The sequence below is a fragment of the Natrix helvetica genome (genome assembly GCF_964273705.1).
Source record: "Natrix helvetica genome assembly, chromosome: 2".
NCBI classification, from domain to species: Eukaryota; Metazoa; Chordata; class Lepidosauria; order Squamata; family Natricidae; genus Natrix; species Natrix helvetica.
Window position 1 is genome coordinate 10,672,961 of NC_138552.1, and position 26,448 is coordinate 10,699,408.

Below are 26,448 nucleotides of genomic sequence, written 5' to 3' on the forward strand. Positions count from 1 at the left end.
TTAAAAGAAGGCCAAAGTTAGCTGGACAGCGCGTGCATGCGCACTGGAGCTGACAGGGCAATGCCTTGCATGCCCTAACAAATGGCTCCATGCCACCTGCGGCACGTGTGCCATAGGTTCGCTATCACGGATCTATTGAATGAAAAAGCAATAAATCATGGTTTATAATCAGTAATGGCTGATTTCATACCCAGATATTCCCCAACTTATTCATTGTGACCAGTTATCACAGCACTGAAAAAAAGCAACCTACAACCGGTTCTCACACTTATGACTGTCGCAGCATCCCCATGGGTCACACAATCAGAATTTGGTTGCTTGGCAACTGGCATGTCTTTAAGATGGCGGCAGTGCCCAAGGGTCACATGATCACCATTTGCGTCCTTCCCAATCAATTTCTGACAAGAAAACTCAATGAGGGAAGCTGGATTTGCTTAGTGACTGTGTGGTTCGCTTAACAACTACTGTGATTTACTTAACAACCATGGCAAAAAGATCATAAAATCAGGTGCTCCTCACTTAACAACTGCCTTGCTTAGCCACAGAACTGTGGCCCAATTGTGGTTGTAAGTCAAGGATTTTAATATATCACCAAAACCTAATACACCATATTATAGTTTAAAGAACGACATGAGTTCAGTTGGTGTCATGACAAAACAATTGTTGTGTTAAGTGAGTTTTCTCCCACTTTATAACTTTTCGTGCCACAGTTGTTAAGAGAATCATTGCAGATGTTAAGTTAATAACATGGTTGTTAAGTGAATCTGGCTTCCCCATTGAATTTGCTTGTCAGAAGGTCGCCAAAGGAGATCACATGACCACAGGACACTGCAGCCGTCATAAATACTGTACATGCCAGTTGCCAAGCGACCTAATTTTGATCACGTGGCTGTGTGGATGCTGCAAAATTCATAAGTGTGAAAAAGGGTCGTAAGTCACTTTTTTTCAGTGCTGTTGTAACTTCGAATGGTCATTAAACGAATAGCTGTAAAGACTACCTGGAGTAGTCTTTTGTTTTGCCCTCTGTTCCAGGGTGGGGTTGCTGCTGGCATTACTGCTGGTTTGGCGTGCAAATAATTTTGCACGATCAAAAATTTTTGCGTGTGAGTGATCGCTGCATTCGCATTTAAAAAGGTCTGCGCATGCGCAAAATGTTACAAAAGGAAAAAAATACATTTCTACAGTGAAAATTGTTGTGCGCATGCACAGAACCGAAAATCAAGATGCTGCTGCTAAAGGAGAGCTGGTTTGGGGGCGTGGCAGGCATGGGTCACTACCGGTTCCAGCGACCCAAGTTACTACCTGTTAGATATCTACAATAGCAACTATGGTTTCCACCAAGGTCCTCTGTTCCGGCGGGAACAGAGGTTTGATTCTATTGGTCGAGAGGTCTGACAGCTCCCTATAAAAGGGCTGCTGTCAGATTCATTTCCTGCTGGATTGTTCACACTTGTTGTATTAAATAAAGAGCTGTTGTTACTGTTAGCCTGTGTCTGCCTATCCATTGCCCGTTCCAACACTGGCAACGAAGGTGGGATTGGACTAGGCGAACGGAAAGAGCGCAGAAATCCAGCAAGTAGATCCAGCCCAGAGCTCAGCGCGGCTTCAAGTGCCATTTTTGAGCGGCAAACTTGAATTGTCCTCTATACGCAAAATGGCTATGCACACCCCACCAACTCCGTATGACCCAGTCACTGAGCACTGGGAATCGTACATGCTTCGATTCGACTGCTTCCTAGAGGCGAATGACCTCATGGGCCTGCCTGACGGCCGAAAAAAGGACATGTTCCTCGGGTACTGTGGCCGGGAAGTGTTCGAGACGGCAAAGAAACTTTCGGAGCCGACACCGCTGCAATCGGTCGCCTGGTCCGTGCTCCAGCAAACACTAAAAACCCATTATACACCGAAGCCGTCCAAGCACGTTCGCTGGCATGAATTCAATATCAGAAAACAGAGAGAGGGCGAAACGATAAATGAGTATGTGGCGGCACTCCGTAAGGCTGCTGCATACTGTGAGTTCAAAGACCTGGATGAGCGGATTCGGGACCGCATAATATGCGGCGTACGGGACATTAGTTTACAGAGAAGGCTGCTGGCAAGATCAAACCTCACTCTGCAAATCGCCCTGGACGAAGCCAGGGCATCAGAATCAGCCGAAGCAGTCCAAACCAATAGGAACCCACCTCTGCTCCACTCCATAGTGCTGTGTAATGGAGTGAGCTCCTGTTATTTGCCCCAGCTTCTGCCAACCTAGCAGTTCGAAAGCACGTAAAAAATGCAAGTAGAAAAATGGCAGCCAACTTTGGTGGGAAAATAACAGCGTTCTGTGCGTGTTAAGATATGCTGGCCACATGACCATGGAGATGTCTTCGGACAGCGCTGGCTCTTCAGCTTTGAAACAGAGATGAGCACTTCCCCCTAGAATCGGGAACGACTAGCACGAGGGGAACCTTTAACTTTTTATATATCTTTATTAAATCTATATCCGCCATCTGTGTTTACTGGATTTACGGAGGCTCTTGAAAGTCACAGTGGCTGATGTGATGTTCCTTTTCCCCCCAAGGAGGTCTCTGGGTCAAGAGAATTTCATCGACGCACCTGAACACACAGGCACGACAATAGACAGAGCGCCCGATTTGTCAGTTCTCCTTAAATCATTTCAGGAAATTCAAGATCGTTCAGGGAGAGACGGTAAAGCGAAGAGCCTGAGCAAATATCAGGGAAGGCACACCCTTTGCTGGGATGAATCAGGTTTACAGTTCCGCCAATCCAAATTTGAAAAGCTTTTTAAGATTCCCACTTCTTAGGAATCCCCTGAATCCATTTTTCAAAAATCCTTGTTGAAGCATGCCTGGCTTGTCTCAACATTACTTGGTATGATTACATAACCTCGCAGGGAAAGTTGAAATAAAAAGAGGGAGTTTATGAATTTAGCATGTTCTCTGAACGTATTCCAACATATTTTCCGCGGAGGTGAGCTTCATATTTCCATACAGTTCCCTTTCTGTCCAAATTTGGATACCTATTTATGGTTTGCAAACTAAGAAGCCCCTTTCATTATAGCAAAAGGTTCGGATGATTTGGGTGATTTTTATTTCTGAATAAAGTAAAAAAAAGGTGCCTTTCAAGGATAGATTTTAAAAAAACGACAATGGGATTGTTATAATATTAGATACTTAAGGTATTGGAAATTAAGCTAAGATGAGATTAAATTATGAATAAGATTGCATATTTGAATGTTGGCGCAAAATATGTATAGCCAGATGATACACTGATGAATGGAAAAGGGATTGTTTATGCTGTATAAAAATAAATTAAAAATTTAAAAAAGGATCCAATCCAGCCCAAATTAATGATGTCCATTGGAGAGTGAAAATGCCCCCCCCCCTTTGCCGTGGTGCAGGAAGCCAACTCGGCCCCCATGGCCATGCCCACCCAGCAACCGGGCAGAGAACTGGTTGCTAAAAATTTCCAATCCCATTCCTGCATAGACTACCTTGTCCTTGAATGGCTGCATGGACTGGACATTAACATTTGAACTAGTATAAGTCCCTGTATTTGCCATACGCTAAATAAATAAATTGCAGCTAACAGACCCTGTCAAATTTCTGCTCTCTCTGGCTTTTTTTAAAAAAATGCTTTTGCAGTCAGAATCAGTTTCCTTTTGAGCCAGCATAAGCCTCTCGCTGCCCTTTTGAAGACCTCACTTTATGTCTGTCTGGGGTTATTTGCAGTCAAAGCCAGCCTTCTCTGACCCTCCCCACCCCCATTCATTCCCCAGCCTCTTGCTCCTGGCTGTAAAATTCTTTCTCTCCATCTTTCTGAAAACCAGATTAGGTGGGGTAGGAAGGGACGATCGGCGGTTTGCTTGGCAACCGGGCTGTCTAAATCCTCATGTGCTCTTTATTCCTGGTTGTCTGTCTTGGGAGAAAACAAAAACATTGGGAAAGGAGAGAGGGAAAAGGGGGGAAACCGCAGCATCTTTGGAAAAATCAATGTACACGGAAGTCAGTTCAAAGACAGTGGGGAAAAATAAATCATCCCTTCTAAATAAAAACTCAGATATTAAAAACTTACCTTATGTTTTTCAGAGTATCCCTAGATTGGACAGCTAAATTTTAACAATCAGCAGCTTTAAGCACCATGCTTTTACTGCGTTGGATTATTTACAGATTGAAAATAGGTGGATTAATCTTAATACATCTATTTACAAGTTCTAATTATTTCAGATTGTAAAAGCCCAAAGCATAAAACTATGCAGTTGTTAATCAGAGAATCATAATATTTTAGAATTTGCTTCTGGGTTCATCCTGCCCAACCACCTGATCAGTATAGGAAATGGAGTCAGAATACATTAACAATTAGAAAATATATTGATATATAGATAATCCGGTGGGTTATTGGTCTCAGTTGAAAATGACTTGATAGTATATAATCAATCAATCAATTTGAGTACAGATAAAAGTAAGTAATCAACCATGGTTGATCCCCTAGTTGGGACCAGAAGTTAGAATAGAATACAATAGAATAGAATGGAATGGAATGGAATAGAATAGAATAGAATAGCAGAGTTGAAAGGGACCTTAGAGGTCTTCTAGTCCAATCCCCTGCTTGGGCGGAAAACCCTAAATATTCACATTTTATAAATTCACATTCATAATTGGCAGAGGTTTGATGACACATTCACAATCACCTTATTGTCTTTCCCTCCCTCCCTCCTTCCCTCTTTCTTTCTTCTTTCTTTCTTTCTTTCTTTCTTTTTTCTTTCTTTCTTTTTCTTTTGCTCTCTCTCTCTCTCTCATCTCTCTCTCTCTATCTCTCATCTGTAACTCTCTCTCTCTCTCTCTCTCTGACTTACAACCATTTGTTTAGTGACAATCCGAAGTTAGCACTGAAAAAAGTGGTTTACAGCCAGTCCTCACACTTAGGACTGTCACAGCATTCCCCATGGTCGCATGATCAAAATTCTGGCACTTGGCATGTACGTATGATGGCTGCCGTGTCCTGGGGCAATGGGATCACCATTTGTGACTTTCTTTTTTTTAAAAAAGTTTTTTTATTTTTAATCTCTTACATACAATTACAGGTATGCAATCACATAGTTATTATTCTTATTTATATTTACCACTTTTACACATTATTTTCCATATGAAAGGTTAAAATATACATTCTGGGTTGTTTTGCTTACCATCCCATATACCTGTTTTGTATTATCACCATCCTACTTGTCCTTTCTTTTCTCCCTCCCTCCCTTCTCTACTTCCTTCCTTTCTCCTCTCCTTTCCCTTTCCTTCTTCCCTTGCCTCTCCTCTCCTCCTCTCTTCCTCTTCCCCTTCCTACCCTCTCTCCTTCTCTTTCTATCCCTTCCAAACTTCCTTTCCTTTCCTCTTTCTTCCTTCCCTCTCCTTCCCTCTCTTCTCCTCTCCTCCTCTCTTCCTTTCCTTTTTTGTTGTTGTGGTTATCTCTTTTCATCTCACAACTGGTGTATTTTTGGGATGGTATTCCCGCAAGCCCGCTTATAGTTTTATACTTATCCTTTCCCATTCCCTTTTCTTCACTATCATGTCCTAACTATTTTTATCTATGTCTCATTCTTGAACATATATTTGTGTGTTAATACATTCTTTTCTATTTTCCTCCTCTTCCCCCTTTTTCATTTAATAGTGTTTCATTTAGGTTCTATATCTCTGTCTTACTTTCTTTTCTAGTTTTCTTTCTCTAACCAGCCATAGAATCTTCCACATGTCTTGAAGTACACCGATTCCTCTTTATCCTTTATTCTCAAAGTTAATCTGTTCATCTCTGCACAGTCTAAAATTTTTTTTATTATCTCTTCTTCCGTTGGTATCTTATCTAATTTCCAATTTTGTGCAAATACAATTCTCGCTGCCATTACTACATGAATAATCAAATGGGAGTCTTTTTCATTATATTTCTCTGGAAATATACCCAATAAAAATGTCTCTGGTCTAAACTCTATAATTTGCTGTAACATTTTCTCTAATCATGTTCTTATTTTGGTCCAATAGTTCCTTGCTTCTGCACACGTCCACTGCATATGATATAATATGAGCCCGTACGAGGTTGACATTTCCAACATTTCGCTGATTTACTTTTAAGCATCTTTGCTAATTTTTCAGGTGGCATTTGCCATCTATAAAACATTTTGTATAAATTTTCTTTATAAGCTGTTGACATAGCTAATTTGTAATTCCTTTCCCATAGTTGTTGCCATTGTTCTAGCTCAATTGTGTAACCAAAATTCTTTGCCCATGCTATCAATTGTATCCTTAACCACTTCTTCTTCTAATCTAATTCTTAATAGGTAGCTGTATAATGTCTTAATCATTCTTTCTTCTGTTCCAATCAGGGGTGGGTTCCTGCCAGTTCTAACCTCTTTTATACAAGAGGTTCCACAAATATACAGTGCCGTTTGGAACTGGTTCCAGCTCCCTCCCCCCACAAGTCCGCACATCATCAAGATGAAGAGCGAGAGGAGGAATTCTGGGAGTTGAAGTCCACAAGTCTTAAAGCTGTCAAGTTTGAACACCCCTGGGGTTTTCTTTTCTAAAGGGTTAGGGGTGCAAGGGTCTTGTAACTTGACAGCTTTAAGACTTGCGTGCTTCAATGCCAGAGTTCCTGAGCCAACATGACTGGAGGAGGAATTCTGGGAGTTGAAGTCCACAAGTCTTAAAGCTGTCAAGTTTGAACACCCCTGGGTTTTTTTTTTCTAAAGGGTTAGGGGTGCAAGGGTCTTGTAACTTGACAGCTTTAAGACTTGCATACTTCAAATGCCAGAGTTTCTGAGCCAACATTTTGATTGCTAAGCAAGAGCGTTGTTAAGTGAGTTTCACCACATTTTACAATTTGGCCACGCCCACCCAGTCACATGGCTGGTAAGCCACTCCCACCCAGTCACATGGTCAGCAAACCTCTCCCACCCAGTCACATGGCTGGCAAACCACTCCCACAAAGCAGGCCACACCCACAGAAGAGGTTCTAAAAAAATTTGAAACCCACCATTGGTTCCAATGAGTATCTTATCTGAGCTGTCTAAATTAAAGCCATACTCCCTCTTGTCTTTTTCCTATCTTGATTGCATTTGCAATTGTGAAAACCAACCTATATCAATCTCTTGTTCTTCTAACTCTTGTTTTTGTTTTAATTCCCCCTCTTCTGTTAAAATAACTTTGTATCTAATAATATTCTTTGAACTACTGATATTTGGGTGTGTCAATGCTTCCATTGTTGAAAGCCACATTGGTATTTCTAAGTAGTGTTTTCCTTTTACTTTTTTCCATGATATTAATAATCCATTCCTTCCATAGTGTATCTGGAAACAGCCATGTATCTTACTTTTACCGTACCACAAAAATGCGTGCCAATCTAATTGTAAATCATGTCCCTCCAAAGTCAATAATCTTGTGTTTTTCAATAAAATCCATTCTTTCATCCAAGTTAATGCTGCTGCTTGATAAATACAATTCCCAATTTGTTAATCCAAACCCACCTCTGATTCTTACATCTTGTAAAACTGTTATATTAATTCTGGCTCCCCCCCCCCCCTGCAATATGTATTTCCACACTATTTTATTAATATTTTCAGAATTCGTTTTCTCTTAACTTTATTGGTATTGTTTGCAATAGATATAAAATTCTTGGTAATATGGTCATCTTTATTACAGCTATTCTTCCCATTAATGATAGTTGCAGATTCCTCCATCTTTCCAAGTCTATTTCTATTTGTTTTCTCATAATAATTATCCTCCTTTATTGTTACACATCTTGATGTCAATTGAATAACCAGATATTTCACCTTTTTCACTACCTGTATATCAGTGGTGGGTTCCGGATCCCGTTGCAACTGGTATGGTGCAACAGGGCCCGGCAGCCACCATATGAACGTGCGTAGCATGTGCACACATGTGCAGTGCACGCATATGCACCATGCACGCACATGCACAGTGCACACGTACATCCTTGCCCCCGCGATGGTCCGCGATGCCTCCATGATGCTCCAGCTGCTCAGCGAAGCATCGCACAGGCGCCATACACTGTGCGCATATGCGCAGATGGCCTGTTTCCTTCAAATACAGGTAAGGAATGAGGGCAGGCAGGTGGGCCCTCCGGAGCACCATACCGGAATGGTACCAGGTGCTCCTGGCAGGCACTGGTACGCTCGTACTGGGGTGTACCGCCTGCAACCCACCAGTGTTGTATATCCAATTTTCTCATTAATTCTCTTCTGTTTTTCTGTTCTGTTTTCACCAAAATTTTTGTTTTATCTTTATTTATTTTCAGCCCTGCTACTTCTCCATATTCCTCTATTGTTTCAATTAGTTTCAGCCCTGTTTCCATCAGATCCTCCATAATAAGCACTAAATCATCAGCAAATGCTTGTAATTTATATTCTTCTTTTTTAATTCTCATTCCTTGTATTTCTTTGTTCTGTCTTATTTCTCTGTTCTGGGTCTCTAATGTCAATATAAATAGTAGTGGCAATAATGGACACCCTTGCCTTGTTCCCTTCGTGATTACCACCTTTTCAGTCATATCACCATTTACCATTACCTTTGCCGATTGATCATTATAAATAGTTTTGATCATATGTATAACCAAAATCCATCATTTGTAACTGCATGGTCATAAATTGCCAGCTTATGTTATCAAAAGCCTTTTGCACGTCCAAAAATAGCAGCGCCATTTGTTTCTCTGGATGAGCTTTATTGTACTCTAGAGTGTTCAGTACAATCTGCATATTATCTCTGATCTGTCTCTTAGGTAGGAATCCATTTTGGTCCATATGTATAAATTCATTTAAAAGTCTCTTCATTCTTTCCGCCATTATTGATACAAAATTTTGTAATCCACATTTAATAATGAAATTGGTCTATAGTCCTTTATTTGCTGTAAATCTGACTCTTCCCTTGGTATAAAAGTTATATATACCTCAGTCCATGTATCTGGCATCTTTGCCTCCCCTAATAACTCATTAAATAGTTCCAACATTACGTTACTTAGTACATCTTATAATGTTCTATATAATTCTGCCGGTAATCCATCTGGTCATGGTGTTTTCCCCTTCTTTTGCCTTTTGATTCCCTCCATTCCCTCCATCATTGTTATTCTTTCTTCTAACGTCTTCTTAAATTTTTCTGGAATCTTAGTTATTTTACCTTTTTCTAGGTAGTCTTATTTTTTCCTTAGGAACTCTCTCGTTTTGATAATTTTTTATAATACTTCTCAATTATTATTTTTTCGTTTTCTCATTAAGGTGTTGTAAATTCCTTTCTTGGTCCATCAGTTGGCTTGTCCTCTTTTTTTCATTTTATATGCAAGCCAATGCTCTGTCTTATTTGCATTTTTGAAGAAGTTTTGTCTTGTCAATTTTATTTTGTTTGCCAAATCTTCATTTTCTATCAAATTCGGTTTATGTTTTTGTAGTTCCATCATATTTTTGACCTTTTTATTTTGTGGATTTCTCTGTGACTCTGTCTCCAGTCTCTTATACTCCTGTTCCAATTTCTTTTGCACTTGTCTCTTCTGTCTGTTCTTCTTTCCCAGATATGTCATTGCAAGTCCTCTGACATATGCTTTACACATATCCCATACGTTCCGCAGTGTTGTCTCTTCTTTTCTATTTTCTTTGAAAAAGTATGTCAGTTCTTTTTCCGTATATTGCTGGAAGCTGTTTTCATTCAGCATTTTTGAGTTTAATCTCCATCTCGGCTTTTTCCTCTGTCCCTTCCAGGTCATTGTTATTGGATTATGATCAGCCCAAATGCTTGTTTCTAGGTCAATCTTATGTGTTGACATCCACATAATATCTATTCTTAGCCACGACAGGTGTCTGTTTGAGTAAAATGTACGCACGCATTTATCAGGGTTAAAATGTTCCTCAGTCTTTTGATCACCATTTGCAATCTTCACCACTGGCTTTGGACGAGCAGATCAAAGGAGAAGCTGTCAGGAAGTTGTGAGTCATGGTCGCACGAGGGGCTTAGAGACTGTGGGTGATTTAATGATTTTTAGAGGAACTAACGTTGGAAGTCAAGCACGGTCACAGGATGTCTCACTTAATGACTGTGCCATTTAGTGACTGAGCCATCTTTCACAAACGCCCCTGGTAATGACCTTCCCAGCTGCCTTTGGACAAAAAAAAGTTAATGGGGAATAATGGATTTGCTTAACAACAGTATGATTCACTTAATGACTGAAGTGATTTGCTGAACAGCTGTGACCCAAATGTGCAAAAACTCACTTTAAAATGTCTTGCTTAGCAATGGAAATTTTGCACTCAATTGCGGTAATAGGTTGAGGACTATCTGTATTTGGAGATGCATTTTCCCAGGTTATTTGCCCCAAAAAATTATATCTGAAAGCAATCGCTCTCGGAAGTTGCATTCCCAGATTCAGACATCAGCAAAATGCATCATAAAGGGCTCCTTTTCCAATTTCCTGTTCCATCCACTGTCTCACAAATTTAACCAGCATTCCCTCTAAGCACCTCCTCCTGATCTCCAGGAGCATAGCTGGCTGGGGAATTCTGGGAGTTGAAGTCCACAGGACTTAAAGTCGCCAAGGTTGGGAAACACTGCACTGGAGTACAATATTTTTTGAAAAGATTGACACTTCTTCGTATGTTTTACCTGGAAGAAATGGAAGTTTCTAGTTCATTAAAAGTAAAAGTTCCCCTCGCACATATGTGCTGGTCGTTCCCGACTCTAGGGGGCAGTGCTCATCTCCGTTTCAAAGCCAAAGAGCCGGCGCTGTCCGAAGACGTCTCCATGGTCATGTGGCCGGCATGACTAAATGCTGAAGGCGCACAGAACCTTCCCACCAAAGGTGATTCCTATTTTACTCTACTCTTCTAATTTTTACATGCTTCTGAACTGCTAGGTTGGCAGAAGCTGGGACAAGTAACAGGAACTCACTCTGTTAAGTGATGCTAGGGATTCGGACCGCCGAACTGCCTACCTTTCTGATTGACAAGCTCAGTGTCTTAGCCACTGAATCACCGCATCCCTTTTTAGTCCATTATAAGAATTAAAAAAAAAAACATTTGCAGCCGTACAGCTATGTCAGAAACCTGATATCCTATAACGCAGTTTCCCCAGCAAACATGGGAAGAAAAGGTGTGGGGCATTTTCTAAGTAGAATTTAATTGGCTTGCAAATGAACAAGAATGGAAGTAAACCGTGTCATAAATAGCATTGAAAGCTCCTGTTGAAAGCAGGTTGGCTTGCTGGAAAAAAGAATGCACATCAATGGAAACCACCTGTGTCAGAAACTGGGTCTCCAGCAGTGTGATGAATGGATGAAAAGCCATTGTAAAGAACCCTACCATGGTTGAGGTGATCTTGACCAAAATGCTGTTTGGATTTCCACATACAGGGTTTTCCTTTCCCTTCCCGCTATTTATTTTTTCCTTCCTTCCTTCCTTCCTTCCTTCCTTCCTTCCTTCCTTCCTTCCTTCCTTCCTTCCTTCCCTCCCTCCCTCCCTCCCTCCCTCCCTCCCTCCCTCCCTCCCTCCCTCCCTTTTTCTTTCTTTCCCCCTCTCCCTCTCTTTCCCTGCCTCCTGTCTGTGAGTGTAGTTTTCTTTTTCTTTTTTCTCTCTCTCTCTCTTTCCCTATCCACCCACTCTCCCTTTCCCTTTCTCTCTCTCTCCTTCCTTTCTTCCTTCTTTCTTTTCTTCCTTACTGTTTGTTCTCCCTCATTTTTCTTTCTCCCCTTTCTCTCACTTTCCCTGCCTCCTGTCTGTGTGTCTAGTTTTCTTTTTTCTTTCTTCACTCTTTCTTTCTCCCTCTTTCTTTTTCTTTCTTTCTGTCTCCCGCTCTCCCTCCCCACCACCCTCCCTTTCCCTCTTTCTATTTCTCTCTCCTTCCTTCCCTCTTTCCCTGCCTCCCGTCTAATGTTTTCTTTCTTTCTTTCTTTCTTTCTTTCTTTCTTTCTTTCTTTCTTTCTTTCTTTCTTTCTTTCTTTCTTTCTTTCTCTCTCTCTCTCTCTTTCCTCCCTCCCTCCCCTCTTCTCGCTCTCTTTACTTTCTTTGTTTTTTCCTCTCCTTTCTTTCTTTCCTTCTCTCTCTCCTCTCCTCCCTCGCTTTTCCCTTCTAGCCTCTCCTTCTCTTCTCTCCCCCACCCCTCTTTCTTTCTCTCTCCCCTCTGCCCCAATCTTTTCCTTCCAACTTTGAAGAAAAACCAGGAGGACCTTGGTGAAAGTTAATCTCCTTGAATGGCACCAACATTATCTGCAGGATCAGGGGTGTGAAGATAACCCAGGCTCTTTTAAATTCCCTTGCAGCTGGATGACCTTGGTTAGGCAGGGCCACGGGGCAGCTTGTACTTGGACAGAGATAACCAAGGCATCTCAGGCTAAGATGGAAAGTTCAAAGAAACGCCCCAGAAGTGGGCAAAAGGAAACTTTAACACCCCCCTCCCATACTACTGGTTAAAAAAAGTAGTTATTCCTCGACTTAGGACCATAATTGAGCCCAAAATTGCTGTCCCTAAGCGAGACCTCTGTGAAGTGAGTTTTGCCCCATTTTACGACTTTCCTTGCCACCGTTCAGGGAATCACTGCCGTTGTTAAGTTAGTGACACAGTTGTTAAGTGAATCCGGCTCCCCCATTGCCTTTGCTTGTCAGGCCCCCCGGAGACGGTCCTGCAACAGTCATAAACAGGAGTCAGTTGCAAAAGCAGCCGAATTTTGATCACATGATCACGAGAGACGCCGCAACTGTCATAAAGGTGAAAAATGGTCATAATAGAAGTCACTTATTTCACTGCCGTTGTAACTTTGAACGGACGCTAAACGAACGCATGTAAGTTGAAGACTACCTGTACAGCTGTCTAAATGGGTGGACATCATCACATCTGGCAACACCAAAGCCCCTAAACCTCAAGGATAACTTTAGAGCAGGTTAACTGTTGTAAGTGGGACGGTGGGACCTGGTGGCTCAGTGGCTAAGAGGCTGAGATTGTCAATTAGAAAGGTCGGCAGTTTGGCGGTTCGAATCCCTAGCGCCATGTAACGGAGTGAGCTCCCGTTACTTGCCCCAGCTTCTGCCAATCTAGCAGTTCTAAAGCATGTAAAAAATGCAAATAGAAAAAATAGGAACCACCTTTGGTGGGAAGGTAACAGTGTTCCATGCACCTTCGGCATTGAGTCATGCCGGCCACATGACCATGGGCAGCGCTGGCTCTTTGGCTTTGAAATGGAGATGAGCACCGCCCCCTAGAGTCGGGAATGATTAGCACCTATGTGGGAGGGGAACCTTTACCTTTAATTTATCTTTTAACTGTTGTAAAAGAGTTTGGGCCGTGTGCAAAACTAAACTCATATTTCAGCCTGGCATCTCCTTTCTCCAAAGCGCTTCTGGATCGGGAGTTTCAGGGCACGGCCACTGCTCCGTTTCTTTCAGCCAAGTTGGTGTGGATGCCCTCCATGCAGGAGGAGAGAAAGGAGGAGAAGAAGGGGGAAAGGGAAAAGACCCCTTGGGTTTTTCTTCCTGACCAGACCCACAAGTTGTCCCAAAGCTTCTTTTTTTTCCCAAGAGGCAACTGGACTTTCTGGTTTTTCTTTGAAGACCTTTCTCTTCTCATTCAAGAAGCTTCTTCAGTTCTGAAGTCCAGTTGGCTTTTGAAAAAAAAAAGCACTTTTGGGATAACCATGTCCTGGATGGCTGAGAATCTCCGTAGATAGACCCCCCCCCCCGGGTTGTTTTTGCCACCTGGACTAAGGTGAAGTTCCCTCTTGGCTGTTGAGAAGTCCTGGGACTACACCTACAAGCACGTTGTACCAAACAATAACCCCATTCTGAAAATGTAGAATAGAATAGAATAACAGAGTTGGGAGGGACCTTGGAGGTCTTCTAGTCCACCCCCCTACTTAGGCAGGAAACCCTACACCACTTCAGACAAATGGTAATCCAACATCTTAAAAACTTTCAATGTTGGAGCATTCACAACTTCTGGAGGCAAGCTGTTCCACTGATTAATTGTTCTCACTGTCAGGAAATTTCTCCTTAGTTCTAGGTTGCTTCTCTCTTTGATTAGTTTCCATCTACTGTTTCTTGTCCTACCTTCAGGTGCTTTGGAGAATAGCTTGACTTCCTCTTCTTTGTGGCAGCCCCTGAGATATTGGAAGACTGCTATCATGTCTCCCCTAGTCCTTCTTTTCATGAAACTAGACATACCCAGTTTCTGCAACCGTTCTTCATATGTTTTAGCCTCCAGTCCCCTAATCCTCTTGGTTGCTCTTCTCTGCACTCTTTCTAGAGTCTCCACACATTTTTTACATTGTGGCGACCAAAACTGGATGCATTATCCCAAATGTGGCCTTACCAAGGCATTATAAAGTGGTATTAACACTTCACAGGACCTTGATTCTATCCCTCTGAATTTTATGCAGCCTAGAACTGTGTTGGCTTTATGGAGCCTGAGTTCACTCCTTCCCTCTGCTCACTGCTCAGGGATGGCACCCCCTCACTTCCACCAACCAAAGCCCTCTGGACCTTCATCTGAAGATCTCTAAGCTTCAGATGAAAGTCCCTCTTATCCACCTTTTCTCATTTCCCACTAGATCCCCTACAAGTCGCGCGGGGGGGGGGGGGACGGGGACGAGGACGACGACACACCTCCCCTCCTGCAAGCATTTCTCCAGAGACCCCCCTGCGTCTTGTACTGTGTGTACGTGTCTTTCTGTGTGTGTGTGTGTGTAAATGATGAGCCGCCTCCAAGCAGTGTCCCAGACAGTCCCAGCAGAGACCCCCTGCTTCTTGCTCTCTCTCTCTCTCTCTCTCTCTCTGTGTGTGTGTGTGTGTGTGTGAACGATGAGTTGCCTCCAAGCAGTGTCCCACCCTCCCACCGACAGTCCCAGAGTTCCCCTGCTTCTTGTGCGCTCTGTGTGCGTTTGTGTGTGTGTGTGTGTGTGTGTGTGTGTGTGTGTGTGTATGAGCCGCCTCCAAGCAGCGTCCCACCGACAGTCCCAGAGACCCCCCTGCTTCTTGCTCTCTCTCTCTCTCTCTCTGAACGATGAGTCGCCTCCAAGCAGCGTCCCGCCGTCCCACCGACAGTCCCAGAGCCCCCTGCTTCTTGTGCACTCTGTGTGTGTGTGTGTGACAGAAAGTGAGTGAGAGAGAGAGAGAGAGAGAACGATGAGCCGCCTCCAAGCAGCGTCCCACCGACAGTCCCAGAGCTACCGGATCCTCCACAGACCCGCCTTGCTTCTCCCCTGTTGAAGGGGCTGATCTCGCCTCCCCGTCTCACGTCCCCCTCCTCGCCCGGCCCGGTCCCCCCCCTCTCCTGCCGGTGGGTGTGTCGCAGCTCCATTGAGACTTTTGGCCGGCTTTCTCTCGACGTCAGGGAGGCGTGACCAATCAGCGCCCGGGAGCCGAAGCCTCGGGAGTCCCGTCCCCCTCTGGCCATGGGTCAGGTGACGCGCCCACTCGCCTATTTAGAAAGGACCCCCGCCTCCTTTTGCAGCCCCGCCGAAGAAAGAGCCTCCGCCTGGGCTGCCGCCACTCTTGCTCCGGGGACGCTCGCGCGCGCGGCCGGCTCCTCTTCCCCTCGCGCTTCCCACGTTGCTCCGGGACTGCCCGCCAGCCCAGCCCAGCCCAGCCCCGCCAGCCGAACGAAGCCCTCGCGGCGCCCGGAGAAGAGCGATGCGCCTTTCGCTGTCCCTGCTGCACCTCTGGCTGAGCCTCTGGAGCGGCGCCGGCGACCGACCGGGAGCCGCATCGGAGCGCAGCGAAGGTACCTGCAGCCGCGGCGCGCCCAGGGCGATCGGGCGCCTTGGAAGCCCTGCCCGGGAGTGGGGAGGAGATGCCCGTCGGCCAGCCGCGCGTCCCGGGAGAGTTGTGGGGAAGATCCGCGTATCCTCGGATGCCCCCGCCCGGCCAGGCTGGAGGTGGTGGTGGTGGGAGACACACGGTCATGCACGGTTCATTGGGAAGGCTTCCCGGTTAGATCTGAACGGACCCCAGCCTGCGCTCTCTCTCCCTTCGCGGGTCCACCGAAAGGGTCGCCAGTCCCCAGCCAGGCACCCGGTGGGCGAGGAAAGGGGGATGGCAAGGCGGATCGAGGCTTCTGTGGATGAGTCCCCACTTGATCAAAACTTGAAGCTATTTCCCCCTGACAAGGGATCCTTTGGGGTGGGCGCGGGGGGGGATGGAGGGGAAATTGAGGAGGGGTCGCCAGTCCCCAGCCAGAAACCCCCTGCTTCTGTGTGTGTGTGTGTGTGTGTGTGTGTGTGTGTGAACGATGAGTCGCCTCCAAGCAGTGTCCCACCGCCCTACCGACGCGGGCGCGGAAGGGGGGCGGCAAGGCGGATCTAGACTTCTGTGGATGAATCCCCACTTGATCACAACCTGAAGCTATTTCCGCCCCCCCCGACAAGGAATCCTTTGGGGGTCGAGGGAGGGCAGATGGAGGGGAAATTGAGGGGGGTCGCCAGTCCGCAGGGAGGCACCCGGTGGACGCGGGAAGGGGGAAGGCAAGGCGGATCGAGGCTTCTGTGAATGAGTCCCCGCTTGATCACAACTTGAAGCTATTTCCCCCACCCCACCCCACAAGGGATACTTGGGGGGCGGGCGTCAGAGTGGAGGAGATGGAGGGGGATTGAGAGGAGGGAAGCGGTCAAGAGATCGGTGACTGCTAACCTGGGTTGGGGAGAGGCGCGCGCGATGCGCGTGAGAACGCGAGTCAACCCGGGTTTGATCACCGGGCGAAAGAATCGCCCTGGAGAACGGCAGGGTTGGATGGAGCCGCCTTTGGCGTAAAACCTCCCCGCTCGGACCCACTCGCGGCGAATCTCTTCCTTAGACAAAGTGGAAGGGGAATTTTTCTGCCACTTGGACCAGGAAAGGTTTGCAAGGTTGGGTTTTTTTTTAAAGAGTTTGAAGCCACGTGTCCTTGATGTGCCATTTATACAGTATTGCCCCCCCCCTTCAAACTCTCGGTGGGTTTTGTATGATTTTTTTTTTGCCCCAAACGGGACTGCAAAGGCTGCGATTTTGTACCCCGTCTTGGGAGTTAAAGAGTCATTGAATGCACTGCCTGTGCACTAAGCCCAGGTCTAACCACGTTTTAGGGAAGCAACCGCTATAGAGTGGAAACTTCAGTAGTTGCTGAAGTTTTGCAGTAGTTGCACTTAAGACCGGAGCAAGCAAATCGGACGATGTGACAAGCAGAATTCATTCATTTCATTCATCATTCATTTCATTTATTCGATTTATAAACCGCCCCCTCTCCCCGAGGGGACTGGGGCGGTGTACAGACAGGAATAAAATACACTATAGACAACAAAAGTACAAAATCACAGAAAAAACAAATTAAACAAAAAGTCTGTACAATGATCATGAAATAAGGTAATAATTAAAACCAATTAAGATACCCCAAAATTTAAAATACCGGCCAGGAGGGTCGGGGAATAAGTTATGATTATGATTGTGATTGGGCCAGGCCAGCTAATTGGAACAGGTGGGTCTTGAGTTTCTTACAGAAGGAGCGGAGATCAGCAATGATTCTAATATGGGGGGGGGAGGTCGTTCCAGAGGGTTGGGCCCGTCACAGAGAAGGCCCTACTCCTGGGCACCGCCCACTGGCATTGCTTAGCGGATGGTACCCGGAGGAGTCCCTCTTTGTGAGAGCGAATTGGTCGCAGGGATGTGTGGGGTAGGATGCGATCCCGCAGGTAACTTGGTCCTGAACCATGGAGAATGATAGGATTGCGTCTAAATATAGGGTAACTCTATCGGTGGTCTTATTTTAGTCAGGTGTTTGGTGACGTTGGCTGATTCCCCGCTTGATTTATAGTAATAGATTCAAGGATTTCAAATAGTTGAAGATGTTATCAACCCAACTATCGCTAGAAAGGGAGATGCTCAAAGTGTAGCAAAAGTGTAGTTTAAGCTGCTTTGGAAGAGGCGTTAAATTGCATTGTCAACAGTAGCAAAAAAAAAAAAAAATGCCAGCGATGCCTCATTTTTTAAAATTGTCTTATGGCAAACAAACTCATCTTGAATTCAATGGTCTGATCAATAGGTTTTCCTGGTGTTTTTCTTTCCCCATTGGAATTCATTCTTTCATTCCATTCGTTCTCACCAGATCCTCAGAAGTGCAGGGCTATTGGCAAATGCAGTGCCTTATGCAAAATTTAGAATTTTGGAGAGATGTAGACCAGATTTCTAATGCATGCTATTCCACAATGTTTGGGGGATTTTTTTATTTTTTTTTGCTTGTGTAGGGCTTGGTCAGTTTGAATAAATTCTTGCAATTGATGGTCTGCATGTCATAGCCACCACATTATTGGTGCCATAAACCATGATTTAGATGAAACTGAGTTTCTGCGTTATTGAGATGAAGGTGGATTCCTTTGCCAACTCAGCCTAATACGGGAGTGTCAAACTCAAAGCCTGGGGGTCGGATTCGGCCCATGGGGCTGCCTGGCAAACAGTGAAGGACCGGCTCACGGTGCCTAGGTCAGTGAAAACGGATTTCGGGAGGGCCACAGCTGACCCTGCAAACTCCACTTTTGCTGGCAAAGGGTTGCAGAAGGCCGTTGCAGCCGAAAACGGCGCTTGGGAGCCCATTTTTGCTGGCAGAGTATCAGGTCACCACTGATGCCCCCCCCTCACATGAGTGATGTCAAGTTGCCTCCCCTGCCCCCCCCCCCAGGTCAAACACAACCTGATGTGGCCCTCAATGAAATTGAGTTTGACACCCCTGGCCTAACACATCTTCCCTTGGGGTTTTATTAGCATGCACTGATTTATACTGTTGCTTAACTGTACCTAAAGTGCTTCCCCAGGGAATAAGTGTACTTCATACGTCATTGGTTAGTCCATCTATTGGCCTTGCTACAGATAGTCCTCGACTTAACAACAGTTCATTTAGTCACTGTTCAAAGTTATGGCACTGGAAAAAAGTGATGTATGACCATTCTTCACAGTTAAATGTGCGGAGATGGACAAACTGACAAAAGAAATACAAGGAAAGGAGGAATCAGAATATTATCTAACGTGGAACAAATGGTTAGAAGACAGAACAAGAAGTTAGGAAACCTAAAACAGTGATGTAATAGAAGTATTAGGAGGGAGAGATAAGATATAGTTAAGATAAATTAAGACATAGCAGTTAAAAGTTAGTTAGAACGTTTGGTTCCTTTGTTGTCTTAATCTACATTTCTGTTTTGTTTATGTGAATATGTGTTTAAAATATGTATTTAAAAAAAAAATAAGAGGAAGGTGAATGAAAATAAAGTGGCTTTAGTTGTAGCCCTTTTTCAAATAAAAAAAAACCCCACAACTATGACAAGAAAGGTTGTAAAATCGGGGGGAAAACCCTTAAACAATGTCTCACTTAACAACAGAAATTTTGGACTCCATTCTGGTCGAGGACTACCTGTATTCTTGGGATTTTGAGAGTACTTTGGAGAAGTCACCTTCAGGAAAGATTGTCTCTTCTGATGTGGGTTGAGTCAAGGCTGTTCAACAGGTTTTGTGACCACAAGGGGTAGGAGAGCAACAGAAAATCCAGTTGCCACTGTAAGATAGTGTAATAACCCTTAATTGCAGTTGTATATTGCTATTTCAGCTTCTGTTATCTATTTGCAAATTAAGAAATCCATATGACGCTTCTCAGTCTCAAAGTCACAAAAAAGATCGTCTTTGACTTTTGCTCAAAAGGAGGAGAACTGGTGTTGGCCAGAAGCAAGTCTGTCTAGATCAGGGGTGTCAAATTCAAGGCCCGTGGGCTGCAGCCGGCCCACCATGTGGTCAGATCTGGCCCGTGGGCCCATCCTGGGAAATGTAAGGGGCCAGCCCGTATGGCTTCGGCCTGGTCTACCCAATGCGAAAGGGAAACTATGGGCCAGCTTGGCTTCGGCCTGGTCAACCTAATGCGAAGGGGAAACATGCCAGCAGTTTGGGGAGTGGTGCCAAGCTGGCCATACCCATCTGGTTGGCCACACCCACCCAGTCAGCCATACCCACCCAGCCTCCCCGAGGTCAATGATCTGGTGTGGCCTTCAATGAAATTGAGTTTGACGCCCTTGGTCTGGGTGGATCAAGTGTTCCTAATATAATATATAATCAATAATATAATATTATCGAGTGCAGGTAATCCTCGACTTACAACAGTTCACTTAGTGACCGTTCAAAGTTACAGTAGCACTGAAAAAAGTGACTTAGGATAGTTTTTCACACTTATGACCATTGCAGCAATCCCCTTGCTCTCATGATTTACATTCGGATGCTTGACAACTGACTCATATTTATGACGGTTGCAGTGTCCCGGGGACCTGTGATCCTCTTTTGCGATCTTCTGACGAGCCAGGTCAATGGGGAAACATGATTCATTTAATAACCGTGTTACTAATTTAACAACTGCAGTGATTCACTTAACAAATGTGGCAAGAAAAGTTGTAAAAAGGGGCAAAGCTCACCTAACGCATTTCTCACTTAGGAACAAATTGTGGTCGTAAGTTGAGAACTCTCTGTCTATAGTATAATTAGTGCTATAATATTATTGAGTCTAATCAATAGAGCTAGTCCTCAGCAATTTGCTTAGTGACTGTTCGAAGTTACAAAGGCACTGAAAAAATGACTTATGACCATTTTTCACACATATGACGATTGTTGCACTGCCATGATAATGTGATGCTTGGCCTCTGGCTCATATTGCACTGTCCCAGGGTAGGGTTGCCAGGTGTCCACTATTTGAGCGGACAGTCCACTTTTTTCACATTATGTTCGCTATTTTTTTTCACAAAACAGTGGACATATTTTTTTAATTCAAAAGCTTTCTGATGAAATGGTACGTAATCTAAAGCTGTACAGTCTAAGAGAATAAGGATAGGAGAATCGCGTTTTGTCTTTTTTCCCCATAAGTTAGAATGAGACAAAGATCGAATATCCATTGAACTCGATTCTCCGAAAAAATTATTAATCATATTCGATTGTTTCACAAGACATTTAATAAAAGTATATAAAATTATTTACATACTATTTTTCTTAACTCGCATTTACCTATTATTTTTATATTATACTTTTTTCTTAGTTGGATAGGTATGTTTTGGAACACTCAACAACGTATCATCATTTGAGGTTCAATGAGGACTAGCCTCAATATGTAGAGCGCGAATTTGTCAAACCAAAGATTTCCTTGAAGCATTATAAACATAAAAGTTAATCATTGTTTTTATGTAAATACTATTTTGCTGTTTGTAAGAAAATATATAATTTAATTGTAATTTTTTTTATTTTTTTACCACTTAACACCCCCCCCTCCCCGCTTGTCCGCTATTTTTTGGAAGCAGACCTGGCAACCCTATCCCAGGGTCATGGGATCACCATTTGTGATCTTCTGGCAAGCTAAGTGAATGAGTAAACTGTTAGATCTGGGCAGCGAGAGAACAGACTGCGGACACGAAGTGACTTAACAGCTCTTTATTAGTAGTAGTAGTGATCCAGCTTGCTCTGTGGTCGGAGGGTTCCCCTTTTATAGGACTCGGGTACACCTCTCGACCAATCAGAGCGATACCTGTTTCCCGCTGTAGCAGCGGACCAGAGAGGAGACTTCCTACGATATATGTTAATATCTAACACCCCTCCCCTCTTAGACGGAACATTGCGGTTAGTTATGTAGTCCTTAAGGTAAGTCGGCGTTTGTCTTACTCGGGTGGAGCGTCTCAGTTCGGGTTGGTCAGAAGTAGTTGCAGGATCGGTTTCTTTCTCCGTTTTGGGTTGGGGGGTTTTCAGGCTTTCGTTACTTGGGTGTTCGGGGGTCTGCTCGCTTACATTGCTTGGGGTTTGTTCCGTTTCGTGCTCGGCCTCTTGTTCTGTCCTGGGTTCGCAGGTCTTGTAGTTCTCTGTGTTGGGGCTCTCGAGTGGCTGACTTTGCATTGGTGTGTAGCTCTCGTTCTCGGTTCGTAGATCTGAGTGTGCCAGGCGACCCCGAAGTTGATCGATGTGCCTTTTCCAGTTCCGCCCATCTTCCAGTTCTAACAGATACGATCGTGGACCCGTGATGCCAATGATCCTTGCTGGCATCCATAATGTCCCCCCTGCATAGTTGTGGGCGTATACTGAATCCCCTATGCTAAAACTCCGAATTTTGCTTGTGGAGTCTGGGGGTGTTGTGGCAGAGTAATTTGGGTGAAGACGGTCCAGGTGAGACCGTAGACGGCGGCCCATGAGTAGCTCAGCGGGGCTCCTGCCCGTCGTTGCGCTGGGGGTAATGTGTTGGATTAATAGGTAATGGTCAATGCGTGTTTGCCAATCACCTGGACCCATCCTAGCGAGGGCCTCTTTTGCGGATCGCACCATTCTCTCCGCCTGTCCGTTTGATGCCGGATGGAATGGTGCGACGAGGGCATGCCGAATTCCCTGACCTGCTAAATATGTTTCGAATTGCATGGCCGTGAACTGGGGCCCGTTATCGGAGACCAGGAGGTCGGGCAGGCCATGAGTGGCGAAAAGTCGCCGTAGAACCTTAATGACTGCCTCTGCCGTGGTTGAAGTCATTAGGACTACTTCTAGCCATTTGGAGTATGCATCCACAACTATAAGGAACGTCTGACCTTGAACTGGCCCTGCGAAGTCGATGTGTATTCTCGACCAGGGTGCTTTAGGTTTTTCCCATTCTGTGGCGGGCGCTTCCGGGGGTGCTGATCTCGATTCTTGGCATGGATCGCAAGTGGCCACCCACTCCTCTATCTCTTTGTCCATGTTTGGCCACCAAACGTAACTTCTTGCTAACGCCTTCATCCTAACGATCCCCGGATGCCCAACATGTAATGCATCTAACACATTTCTACGTAAAGCATAAGGAATAACAACTCGATCCCCCCACAATAAACAACCTTGTAACACTGAGAGTTCGTCCCGTTTCGACCAAAATACTTTGAATTCCGGGCCCACGTTTCCCTTCGCCCACCCCCTCCAAACCCAAGTTTGAACTTGCTTTATTAAATTGTCTTTAGAGGAGAACCTTGCAACGTCGCAGGAAGAAACCGGTCCTGAGTCCAAACAGTCAATGAGCAACACCGGTACTTCGGGAGTGGGGTCTGGTAAGAGGTCCGGTAGTGGGCAACGGCTGAGTGCGTCTGCGTGTCCTAGAGTGGAGCCCGGTCGATGAATTAACTTGTAGGAGTACGCAGCCAGGAAAACAGTCCACCTGGTCATGCGTGGAGAAAGGGAGACTGGTGTGGGGCGGTTTCCCGCCAAAAGTCCCAACAGCGGTTTGTGATCTGTAATCAGTTCAAAATCGCGGCCGTAGAGGTATTCGTGGAAACGTTTTACTCCAGCTACAGCAGCTAACGCTTCCCTGTCCATCTGGCTGTAGTTCCTCTCGGCTGACGAAAGAGTCCTGGAGTAGAAGACGATGGGTGCTTCGTTTCCGTTCGGCATCCTGTGGCTAAGGACTGCGCCGACTCCAAAAGGTGATGCGTCGCAGGTCAATACCAGCGGTAGTGTCTGGCTGTATTGGACTAACAGCGAGTCAGTGGTGAGCAGGCGCTTTACTGCGGCAAAAGCTGCTGCTTCGGATCGTCCCCATCTCCATGGTGCGTTCCTCTGGAGTAGTCGATGTAATGGCTCAGCAACGGTCGCATTCTGTCTCAGAAAAACGCTGTAGAAGTTAAGTAGTCCGAGGAAGGCCTGCAACTCGGTCTGATTTCGTGGTGTGGGGGCGTCCTGGATCGCCTTAATTTTCTTTAAAGTTGGGTGTATTCCCTGACCATCGATTCTATAACCCAGGAATTCTACGCTAGGCACGTTAATTTGGCATTTTTCTTTTTTAAGGCGGAGACCCTTCTCTCTGATTCTGGCCAAAACAGTTCTGACTCTTTTATTTAATTGCTCCTCGTTTGCAGCGGACACCAAGATGTCATCGAAATAGGGGACGACTCCCGGTATCCCTTGCAAAAGTCGTTCCATGACGCTTTGGAACAACCCTGGAGCAATACTCACACCAAATTGTAGCCGGTTGCATTTGAATGCTCCTCTATGCGTCACTATAGTTTGGGCCTCCGCTGTGGCGCTATCTACGGGCAACTGCTGGTAAGCTTGTGCCATGTCTAATTTAGCAAATATCTTTCCTGGCCCCAACGAGTGCAATAAGTGCTGTACTACTGGCACAGGATATGCGCTTTGTTGTAGCGCGACATTAATTGTGCATTTATAGTCCGCGCAGATGCGGACTGACCCATCTGGCTTGACTGGGGTCACAATGGGAGTTTCCCAGCGCACGTGATCCACCGGCTCAAGGATTCCTTGCTCCACTAACTTATCTATCTCCTTATCTATTTTTGGGCGGAGTGAAAAAGGCACTCGTCTCGGTTGAAGTCGGATTGGCGCCACTTTGGGGTCTAAATTGAATGAAATTGGTTTACCCACATACTTACCAAGACCGGGGCTGAACACATCCTCGAACTCCTTAAATATCTGCTCAGCGCTGCTGTTCTCCACGGCGTTGATTCCTGTGACTTCTAACCCCAAGGCTTCAAACCAATCTAGTCCTAGAAGGTTCTGTAACGGTGCGCTGGCGATGGTCACGGGCAGCTGGGCTACGATGTCCTTGAAACGGATCTGGAATGTGCCTTGGCCCACGATGGGGACTCGGTTCCCCTGGTAGTCTCGAAGCAGGATGTCAGGAACACGTAGTTGGCTCTTTTTGAGGCTAGGGATAGCCTGTTTCATGGATGCCCATGAAATGATCGTCAGGGACGATCCTGTGTCAACTTCCAGCTCGCAAGGTGAGCCCTCCAAGAGGACTGTGACTTTCAGCTTTTTAGGCCGCTTGGTGCGGACCTGACTTATTGTGGTGAGATACGTTCACAACTCCTCTCTCTGGGTCAACTCTATCTCAGCATCTGTATCCTGAAAATACTCTCGTTGAGCGTCTTGATAGAACGCTCTTTCAGCTCTTTGTGTGTAATCTCTCTGGGAATACGCTCGCTCAGCTCTTTGGGGATTTTCTCTCTGGGTAAACACTTGTGGATTTCTCTCTGGGCGCCCTTTTTGATTTCGCCAAGCCCCTGGGTTGGGCTTCTGTTGGCGGTACATAGGTGGCTGCCGTGAGGCAGGGATTTCGCTCCGGCACACTTGTGCGATGTGCCCAAGTTTGTTGCAGTGCGAACAAACAACGTTCCTGAACCTACAGGTAGACCGGGGGTGATTCCCTCCGCAGCTTGCGCAGGGCGGCAAACGGAATCCGGGTCTCCCCCCAGGCCTCAAGTGACTGCTCCGCATCAGGTGACTGTCCTCGAACTCGGGATCCTCGTAGTCGGGGTTTGTGTCCTCGTAGTGAACTCTGGTTTGCCTGGGTGCTGGCTGGCTTACGCTGAAACCGCGTTGTATGGTTACCGATGATTTCTCCGCTGACTCTGATGCCCTTGCTTCGTTTAGAGCTATCTGTAGGGTTAAATTTGGGTTTGCCAACAGCTTCTTTTGTAGTGAAATGTCTCTTAACCCACAGACAAATTGTGCCAGGATATGCTCGTCCAGATCCCTGAACTCGCAGTGAGTTGCTGCTTTACGCAAGGCTGCAACATATTGGCTGATTGATTCTCCCGCCTTCTGGTTCTGCGTGTTGAATTCCTGGCGGCAAACGTGGCGGGAAGGTTTTGGCGCGTAATGAGTCTGTAGAGCCTGTTGCAACGCCGTCCATGATACTGCTTGTATCGGAGTAGGCGCGGTGAGGTCTCTGGCCGTGTTGAAGACTTCTTTTCCACAGTAGCCGAGGAAGATGTTTTTCTTCCGGGCGTCGGTTATCCCTGTGTATTCGTTCGCTTCGAGAAAACACTCGAAACGAATCATGAAGGCTTCCCATTCGTCGTTCGCTGGGTCGAATGGAGCGGGGGGAGTGTGCATCGCCATCTTCTCTTGTTTGAATTTGCCGCGCTGCGGTGTCCTGAGGTGGCTGCCGGAATTTCTGCCGAATTCCTAGGCTGGATCAAATCCGGAGATTCTGAAGTAGCGTTCTTCATCCTATCTGTCTCTCGATCCCACCTTCGTCGCCAATGTTAGATCTGGGCAGCGAGAGAACAGACTGCGGACACGAAGTGACTTAACAGCTCTTTATTAGTAGTAGTAGTGATCCAGCTTGCTCTGTGGTCGGAGGGTTCCCCTTTTATAGGACTCGGGTACACCTCTCGACCAATCAGAGCGATACCTGTTTCCCGCTGTAGCAGCGGACCAGAGAGGAGACTTCCTACGATATATGTTAATATCTAACAGAAACCAGATTCACTTAACAACCGTGTTACAAACTTAATAACTGCAGTGATTCTCTTAATAACTGTGGCAAGAAAGGTTGCAAAATGGGGCAAAACTCACTTAAAATAAATGATTGTAAGTCAAGGACTACCTTTCCCCACCCCCACCCCCAAATCACTTCTGTACACTCTGCCTCCCTTCTGCAAGTCTTGTGGCCTGTGGTATTCCAGGAC

The 26,448-nt window shown here is 45.5% G+C and overlaps 1 protein-coding gene across 1 annotated transcript in view; it reads left to right on the forward strand.

Moving 5' to 3' along the window:
* The first annotated feature begins 15,488 nt into the window (after positions 1-15,488).
* Positions 15,489-26,448, forward strand: part of LIPG (lipase G, endothelial type) — a 53,681-nt gene continuing 42,721 nt past the window's right edge. The window contains exon 1 of the mRNA XM_081942553.1: positions 15,489-15,752. Within this exon, the coding sequence (XP_081798679.1) occupies positions 15,662-15,752 (91 nt within the window). The 5' untranslated portion in view covers positions 15,489-15,661. The remainder of the gene's footprint in view (positions 15,753-26,448) is intronic.